The sequence below is a fragment of the Colobus angolensis genome, unplaced genomic scaffold (assembly GCF_000951035.1).
Source record: "Colobus angolensis palliatus isolate OR3802 unplaced genomic scaffold, Cang.pa_1.0 Scaffold3, whole genome shotgun sequence".
Lineage (NCBI taxonomy): Eukaryota > Metazoa > Chordata > Mammalia > Primates > Cercopithecidae > Colobus > Colobus angolensis.
In genome coordinates, this window is record NW_012116265.1 from 5,135,431 (window position 1) to 5,145,199 (window position 9,769).

At 44.2% G+C, this 9,769-nt stretch overlaps 1 protein-coding gene across 2 annotated transcripts in view; it reads left to right on the top strand.

The window, feature by feature from the left end:
- Positions 1-9,769, top strand: part of PTPN21 (protein tyrosine phosphatase, non-receptor type 21) — a 93,579-nt gene that overhangs the window by 54,404 nt on the left and 29,406 nt on the right. For both annotated transcript variants that reach the window (XM_011949451.1, XM_011949452.1), the window contains exons 9-10: positions 493-580; positions 1,294-1,373. In XM_011949451.1, the coding sequence (XP_011804841.1) occupies positions 493-580; positions 1,294-1,373 (168 nt within the window). The remainder of the gene's footprint in view (positions 1-492; positions 581-1,293; positions 1,374-9,769) is intronic.

Sequence of the window (9,769 nt, forward strand, 5' to 3'; positions counted from 1 at the left end):
TTTTTTTTTTTTTTTTAAGACGGAGTTTCATTTTTGTTGCCTAGGCTGGAGTGCAGTGGTGCTGTCTCAGCTCACTACAACCTCCACCTCCTGGGTTCAAGCAATTCTCCTGCCTCAGCCTCCCAAGTAGCCGGGATTGCAGGTGCCCACCACCACGCCCAGCTAACTTTTTTGTATTAGTAGAGACAGGGTTTCACCATGTTGGCCAGGAGTCTGAAACTCCTGACCTCAGGTGATCCACCTGCCTCGGCCTCCTAAAATCCTGGGATTGCAGGTGTGAGCCACCATGCCTGGCCTAGTTTTTGTATTTTTAATAGAGACAGGGTTTCACCATGTTGGCCAGGCTGGTCTCGTGTTTTTTGTTTTTTGTTTTTCTCAAAAATGTCACCAAATGCTAACTTACACGTCAGGCTTAGGGAAAACTTGTGTATTCTATCTCCTTGTTTCGCCCACAGGCACTCACATTGCCATTCTCTATTTGCTGTTCTTTAGGTGGCATGACATTGCCAACATGTCCCACAACAAGTCCTTTTTTGCATTAGAACTGGCAAATAAAGAGGAGACCATCCAATTTCAAACTGTGAGTAAACATTAGGGGTCTGCATGGAATGTTTTTCCTAAAAGTTAACAAGTTCTACTTCTGCATGCCTGTATGTGTTTGGAGGCAGGGCAGCATTAAAATTACAATATTTCGTAATTGTATAAAACATGCAGTTTTATCATATAGCATTTTGCAAAATGGCAGTTGGCAAAAAATGGCTGCTCAGTAAATGCTGAATGAATGAGTCTTTGGATAACTACTGTCTGATCATGATAACCTTTAAATTAAACCTCAGGGGTTAAGTGGGGGAGAAAGTAAGCATTGATATGATATCTTAAATTTCATGGATAAATGAATAGCTCTGAAGAAATGTTATTTAACAGTTATTTGCTTTTGCTCTCTTGACAAAGGCAATATTGAGTTACTGAGTCATATTTTTGTTTAAAAATGTCTGAGTATATTTGGCAAGAATAAAAGTTGGTATTTTTATAGTTTTTAGATTCCCATGTCATTTTGGAACTGTTTAATATGAGAATCACCCTGTTAGAACAGATTGTTTTGTCTTCATAAGTTAAATCCTACTTGTAGTATTCATACCATGGGCAGAGTGTTGGAAAATGAAAGGCTTATAGTGTCCTGAAAGTGACTTTGTCATATGATGTCACCCATTATGTATTTAGACAAACTCTGCATTAAACGTATCAAGTTGTGTGTGTGCTTTCATACTGCTTTATGCCTATTTTGTTTGCTAGGAAGACATGGAAACTGCAAAATACATTTGGAGACTCTGTGTTGCGCGACACAAATTTTACAGACTAAACCAGTGTAACCTGTAAGTATGTCCTGCTCGTGGAAATTATCAAAAATAATGAATTTAGAAATTGTAATCTTGAGTATACTGTATCATCAAGAAAGACATTTTATCAATTGATTTTTTTTTTTGATCCTGTAGCTATTTTCCTCATTTTAGCTTTGGACCAACTTCTAATAACTACATTGTATGCCTCTAAGATTTATTTCAACTAGTTACGAGAATGGTTCTAATTCTTGAAAGGTAAAAAGGGAATAATATCCTTTATTTGTTTAAATCAATTCTCTGGTCAGCATTTTGAATCATTAAAGATTATTCAGCTTTTCCAGCCACCTGAAGAATTTGTGCCCCTCCTTCCTGGTGTGCATTTTTCTTAGCCTATATGGGTTTTTCACTGTCTGACGGATCAATAAAGCACACGGTGATATTGCACATGTAAAATATTGTCCTTCATCTCTATTCCCCTCCAGCCTCTGTACCGTATCTGTGCTTTCCTTAATAGCTGGTTGCCTCAAGAGAGTTGTGTATGCTTGTTTATTTCCTTCCTTCCATCCTGTTTCCCCTAAGCTTCCACATTACTGACACTACTTGTTGTGGTGAGGTGACTTTTGTCCAGTGATCATTTTATGAGTTCTTTCACTTGACTGCTCTGCAGTACTGATCCTCCGACAGCTCATTCCATCCTTCCTGAATCCTGCTCTTCTTTGGCTGCCAGGACACCACCTGCTACTAGGCTTCCTCTTTCTAGACTGTTTCTTCTCAGTCACGTTCGCTGGTTTGGTCCTGAGGCCTTTTCTCCAAATCCGCTCCTCTAGGGGGCTTCTCCTAGCCTGTCCTCCCGCTGAGCTCCTGGTTCAAGTGATTCTCCTGCCTCAGCCTCCCGAGTAGCTGGGATTACAGGCATGTGCCACCACACACCGCTAATTTTGTATTTTCAGTAGAGACAGGGTTTCTTCAGTAGAGCCAGGCTGGTCTTGAACTCCTGACCTCAGGTGATCTGCCTGCCTCGGCCTCCCAAAGTGCTGGGATTACAGATGTGAGCCGCCGTGCCCGGCCCTCCCTGAGCTCTTGACTTCTGCACCCTACCGCAAGCATTTAGTTTGCTTAGTCCTCAATACCACTCTGAAAGTTGTGGTGAATATATACTACTGCCTGTGTATTCTGAAGGTACAGCTGGCAGAACTTGCTGATGAATTGGATGTGGTATGAAACCTGACCATTTTTACCACTCGTGCTAGTAGCTTGGTGCTAGCTGCCACTGCTTCTCGTCAGAATATTATGGTAGCCTTCTGACTTTCTTGTTTCTGTGCCTTCACTACCTGTAGCTTATTTCCCATATGTCAGCCAGAATGATCTCATTTTAACCTGAATCAGATCCTGTCACTCTTTTTTTTTTTTTTTTTTTTGAGATAGAGTCTTGCTCTGTTGCCCAGGCTAGAGTGCAATGGCATGATCTTGGCTCACTGCAACCTCCGCCTCCCGGGTTCAAGTGATTCTCCTGCCTCAGCCTCCTGAGTAGCTGGGACTACAGGTGCACGCCACCACGCCCAGCTAATTTTTTGTATTTTTAGTAGAGATGGGGTTTCACCATGTTGGCCAGGATGGTCTCAATCTCCCGACCTCGTGATCTACCCACCTCGGCCTCCCAAAGTGCTGGGATTACAGGCATGAGCCACAGCACCCGGCCCAGATCCTGTCACTCTTCTTAACCCTCCTTTGGCATTCCACTTCTTTTTTTAAGTAATTTTTTTAGTTTGTTTTTGAGACAGCTCTGTCACCCAGGCTAAGTACAGTGACACGATCATGGCTCACAGCAGCCTCTCAACCTCCTTGGGCTCAGGTGATCCTCCCACCTCAGCCTCCTGAGTAGATGGTTGTATACCACCACACCTGGTTAATTTTTTGATATTTTTTGTAGAGGCGGGATCTCCTTATGTTGTCCAGACTGGTCTCAAACTTCTGGACTTGAGGGATCCTCCTGCCCCGGCCTCCCAAAGTGCCAGACAAGTGTGAGCCACCATGCCTGGCCCCATTTTACTTCTAATAAAAGTACGAAACCATACACAGTGTGGTGCTTGTCTGGTTCCAACCTTGTGTCTTTTATCCTCCTCCTTGCTTGCTCTGTTCCAGCCACAGTGGTATCCTGGCTAGGCTACAGATGTGCCTCACCCTAGGGGACACTGTCCTTGCTGTTTTCCCAGGTCTCCACCTGCCTTGCTCCCTCATTGCAGCCTGCTATCTGCTGTCTGGTCAGATATGACCCTCTTCAGAGGCTGTCCCTGATTGTCCTATGGTACTCCCCTTCCACTACGATCTGTCTCTTTGCCCTCTAACTTTGTTTTGTTCTTTATAGCACTTAGCACCATGTGAATTTCTGTATTTGTTTGTTTGCTTGTTTGCCTATATCCCCTGCCAGCAGGTAAGCTCTATAGCAGTGCATAATGACAGACATTCTTCCCTGCCTTCAGTGCTATATTCCCCGTGCCAAGCAAGGGCCTGGCTCACTATCGGCCTTAATTAATTTGTTCAACTAATCTGTAGATACAAGTGTTAAGAGCTCTGATTCGAGATGTCTTGGTGCTGGTGCTGTAAGATCCCTTAGGAAAACGGTACCTCACCCACAACTGCCAAGATAGGAAAGGCTACCCAGCCAAGTGACATCTAAGCTGAGACCTGAAATGTTTCGTTCAATTCCCACAACCTTTCTTTAAGCTGTCCTCTTGTCCTTGCACCATTTCTGGGGGTGCCTCCTGGAGCTGCCTCCCACTTGGCCCCCCATGCCCTATCTCACCTGTATGCAGTCTTCTAGATAGATAAGCAAAATATGTAGCACTGCTGTTGAAGTTACATGTCAGGAACAAATCTGAGTATGTGCCTCTCACCTGCCCCGTCCTGGCTACAGGATTACGGGCAGACTCCTCAGGTCCTTCTCTGGACTTAGCTGCCCAAGCCCAGTGGCCTTGGAGTCTGACTCCAGGAAAAAGTCTTCCTTATCATGTGAATGCTCCCAGCCCAGGCCTTTGCTAAAATGTCCTTCCTTCCCTTCTCTGACAGACTCTTAGTCATTCTTCAAGATTGAGTTTAAAATACAGCCCCTGTAGACACCACCAAGCATACAGTTTGTTTAGTCCTCAATACCACTCTGAAAGTTCTTTTTTCTATGTCTTTTGTAACAATGATCTGAATAATTCGTAACAATAATTTAGTAAATGCTTGCTCTATGTCAAGCATTATACTGAGAGCTTTTATTTTCTTTAATCCTTACAGTAACCCTGTTGGGCACAATTATTACTATCTCATTATTGATGAAGGTATGGAGACTTAGAGAAGTGAAATGTCTTGCCCTGCCACACAACTAGTAAGTGGAGCAGCAAGACTCGAGCCTGTGCTCTTAGCTGCTGTGCTAGCCTCTTAGAGTAGTTCCTGCCTGCTCTTTTCATGTGGATTTGATCTGTCTCTCTTGTTTGATGGAGCTCCATGAGGGCAGGGTCCCCTCTTCCTCATCTTCGTGTCCCCTATCTGGCAAGGTGCCCGGTGTGTAAGGGCTTAGTGAACATGGGAGCTGGAGTGTGGCAGTGATGGGAGTCACAGGGGAGAAGAGCCCTTTTGCTCCTTTGTCTCTTCCTTTTATTACAGATTGTAAATGAGGCATGGGGTGGAGGGAAAGTCTAACAAGAGCATTTTGCCCCTTAGCACCAGGAAGGAAGGAGAAAGGCTATGGAAGTGCCTTCTGTCTTGCAGGGTGTGAGAGAAACTCTGGGCAGGAACAACAGTGTAAAGATAACATGCAGAGATGCTCACCCGGACAGGGAGCTGCCCAGTGGTTTGCACGTGTGGCCGAGTCCCTGTCTCTTCTCTGCCTCCCCCTGCACCATGTTTGCATCCGAGTCCCCACCACTGTTCCGGTGATGGGATTTTCGTAAGCACTGACAGGGAGGAGGAACCTGCTTTCTTTGTAAATATGGGAACTGGTTTCCGCTAGCTGCCTGGGTGTATTTGCATATGAAAGTGTTCCCCCTGGTGGTGATGTTCAGCAGTGCTCCTTGCCTTTGGGGTTCCCCGGGGCTGGCCTGGTTATCCAGCCATATGTGGCATGATTTCTATGCAGAAGTAAGTTCTAAGATTCAAGCAGTAGATAATGCAGTCTGTTGAACCACAGCATTTTCATTTTAAAGACTTTAATAAGTTAAGAGTGTTCATAATATCGAGCCATTATTACCTCAGTTCATTTCTTCTCTGGAAAATAGTGGAGAATCTACAATCTGAATAAAACATAAAACATAATCCCTTTCCATGAGGCATCCATATTGGCTGGTGGTTAGTGCCTTTTTTTTTTTTTTTTTCAAATTAACAACTTGTGATAAGTAAAAGAGGGAAGAGGGAAAAGCAACAAATGATTGATTATGGTGAATGATTCAGTCTTAGAAATTCAGCTCTAGTTTTTGGAATATTGCTATTTATTGGCAAGTGTGAATAAAACTACATTAATATCATCAGTTGCATATATTATACCTAAATAAGAAACACCTGATTCTTTTCAAAATGGAATAATTATGTTTAAAGGGCTGTTTTCCAAAGTTTGTTTTCAATCTCTATATATCCGATAAGATTGTGGCAGTCAATTTCCATGAGCTATTCCTATGTTATTACTTATGATTCATTCTGTAGGGAACTAATAATATTTCATTGTGAGTGTTTGTTTCCCACGTAAAGTAAATGAAGCTTTTAATATTAGCTTTTAAAATTTTGCTTGATAATAAAATGAAAAGAACTTTAATTGTTACGACCATGTTTTAAAGGCTCTCAATATAGACTGTTTAGTCATGTTCTAATATTATGATTCTGAAGTATTGGTAGACTTGTTATCATGGGCCAGATGGGTAAACTAAAGCGTGATAGGCATTTAACAAAACTGCAACTGGCCTGGAACTGGACAGTGGCTTCTGGACATCTGGTTTGGGCTGGGGTGACTGGTGGCCCAGGAGATAGACTCGGAAAGGGGAACTGTAATCCCAGGATGTCCCCTTCACCTGCAGTCCTGATCTGTAGTTTATTGGTGTTTGGGATGGCCTTATATGACTCATCTAACCTGGACCCAGATAACTATATTTTAGTATTTATACAATAGCATGATCCAACAGCCTTCCCCCTCCACCCCCTAACAAAGTACCTTAGATAACAGAATGATCGTTATCCAAACCTTAACAATGTTAGATGGATAACAATCTGTCTTTTAAAAATTATAAAAGTGAGGATAATGAGACTTTTATCCTTAATATTCCTTTAGGGTCGAATTGGAAATTAAATGAGACAATAATGTCAACCTGTTAGGTCAGAAATCTGCTTCAAACCCACTATCTCTCACTCCAAGCCCCAGAACTGGTCATGCTGTAATCACTTTCCCTGATTTATACAAGAAAAAGGCTGGGAGAGTGGGGGAGTCTTGAGAGGCTCCTTGGTGTAGGGGGCTCCCTTGGCCTTTTCTGTGAGGGAAAGTGAGGATGGTATCCTTGAACCTGCAAAGCCACGTGATAGAGGGTTCAAGAGACTTTCTCCAGAAGGGAAACTTGTATTTCAGACCGCAGCAGGCCACTCGCTGAGCGCAGTGAGATGACTGGTGAGTGCTCCCTGCAACTCAGGGGTGTCGGTGAACATAGCAGCCAGTGTCTACCTTGGTTCCGGAGACTTTTGTAATCAGGAGACTGACTGGAGTAGGCCCTGCCTGGAAAGGGAAAGGATTTACCCTGTTTTCTTCTTGGCCTACTGCAGGGCTTGAAGAGACTATAGGAAGTCTGGAAGAAGATGGAACAGCCCCTATCCCATTCCAGTCCCCTGAGTCCCAGAAGTGTGGAGAGGACCCAGTAGTTCCCATGGATCCATGTGAAGGAGCAGGGCAGGAAGAGGTGGGAGGGGAGTGGAGGAGCAGCCACAAGGCCAAACAGTGGGACCTCTGGGTATGGGGACATGGACCCCTGGGTGGAGCTGAGGAGAGGCAGCGGCTTTTTCTGAGTGGGTTCTTAGATGGATAAAGGTCAGTGTCACCCTAGAAAACCACACATGTCGGCCGGGTGCGGTGATTCAGGCCTGTAATCCCAGCACTTTGAGAGGCTGAGGCAGGTGGATTATCTGAGGCCAGGAGTTCAAGACTAGCCTGGCCAACATGGTGAAACCCCATCTCTACTAAAAATGCAAAACTTAGCCAGACATGGTGGCGGGCGCCTATAATCCCAGCTGCTCGGAAGCCTGAGGTAGGAGAATCGCTTGAGCCTGGGAGGTGAAGGTTGCAGTGAGCCAGGATCACACCACTGCACTCCAGCCTGGGCGACCAAGCAAGACCCTGTCTCCAAAAACAAGAAAATCACACATGTCATGGGGATGGAGTGATGCCAGGGCCTCTCCCTCCATCAGTATTCCTTCCCAGTTACCTGAGATGGCCTCTGCTGGCTTTGTTCCTCTTGCCCACAATGCCAGGAAGCTACACCTAAGGCGGGGTTTGGTAGGGGGTGAACAGTAGGAGCAGGCATCTCAGAGCCAAGTCAGTGACCTGTAAGCAGCTTGGATGTAGCCCTGGTCTACCCAAGTGTAGGCTGGGAGGAGAGCATTTATTCTTCCTTACCCTTACTACAGTGAGCTCAAAAGGTAAGTCATTGAGACAAACATTTGCTAGGTATTTCCACCATCTAACACATTTTTTTTTTTTTAAAGAGATGGGGTCTTACTCTGTCTTCCAGGTTGGAGTGCAGTGGTATGATCATAGCTCACTGTAACCTCAGACTCCTGGGCTCAAGGGATCCAGTGGCCTCAGCCCTCAGCTTCTGGAGTAGCCAGGATTATAAGCGTGTGCCACCATGCCTGGCTAATTTTTTTTTTTAGTTTTTTAGAGATGGGGTCTTGCTATGTTGCCCAGGCTGGTCATAAACCCCTGGCCTCAAGCGATCCTTACATCTCAGCCTCCTAAGTACCTGGGATTACAGGAAGGAATCTATTTCTTGAACTATCTATTAGTTTATGAGCTATCAATGGCATTTTTTTTTTGTTAAAATCTTAACTCCCTTTCATCATATAAGAAAGGAAACTTAAAAAGCAAAATTCAGACGAGGCTTAGAAATATAAGCTCAGCTGTAAATGCTTAGTAATAAGCATCACTTTAGTCCTCACTTGTTAGTCATTCACTTGCTCAGCAAAGGCACCAGGGATACCACATCTTGCCTCCATGGAGCTTACAGATTAGTTGGGGCTGGGGAGCAGGTTGAATACATGATTGTTAGCCACATACACTCAGGAATCCGACAGACCTGCTGGTTCAAATGCCGGTTCTACTACTTGTTTGCCATGTGACCAGGAGCAACTTACTGAAGCTACGTATCACTTTCCTTATCTGTAAAATCAGGATAACTGGACCTCCCTTGTGGGGTTGGTGTTCACATTCCACGAGATAATCACGTACAGTCCTTAGCACAGTTTCAATACATAATATTGATTTTACTTGGGCTGGCAGCCTTTTTTCTTTTTTTTTTTTTTTAAAGACACAAGGTCCTAGTGTCCCAGTTTCCCAGGTTGAATATGGTGGGAATTCACAGATGTGATCATAGTGTACTACAGCCATGAACTCCTGGATTCAAGGGATCCTCCCGCCTCAGCCTTCCAAGTCGCTGGGACTACACAGGCATACGCCACCATGCCTGGCTCAGCCTTTTTAATTTTTATTTTGTCTTCTTTGGTGCACAGATTCTAGTGATTTCTTCTCAGTTATTTAGCAGCACCCAGCAACATAGTAACTGCCCAAAACGTTTGGAAACCACAACCAATAGTTACCTGGTTTTCTCTTGTCTGCCAAGTTGAGGATAGTTGGTCTTGGAGTAAACTGCATTTATTAGAACAACGCCAAGAAGAAAGAGAAGGTTAGACTATTAGAACTGATGGTGTGGCTGCCTGGGTCAAGCACTTTGGCAGGTACATGCTTTTGTAGTTTGTTTTGTTAGTAGAGCTGGCTACTACAGTGGGCAGTGTTCACCTCCACACTGGGTGCTGCCAGCAAGAGTGCCAAGATAGCTATCAGTGTGGGAGGGCCGCCCATGTGCTGAAGCTCTGCATCCTTGGGTTTTGTGTTTTATTTTTGCCCCAGGCTGGGCAATTATAGACATGTTGTTGGAGTTTGTTGACAGATAATTCTGTCAGCAACCCTTGTGAATTTATAGTACTTTAAAAGTTTAAGTTCAGTCCATCTGGACAGTGAGTCTCTGCTAGACTGAACACAATATTCAGAGGAACCAGTTTGCCTAAACCTAGTCCTGACAATGAAGAATAACCAGAGACAAAGTAAATTTCAAGGCTGCAAAAATGCAGTGTCTTCAAATTCTGGGTACTATCTTTTTTTTTTTTTTTTTTTTTTTTTTGAGATGGAGTCTCGCCCTGTC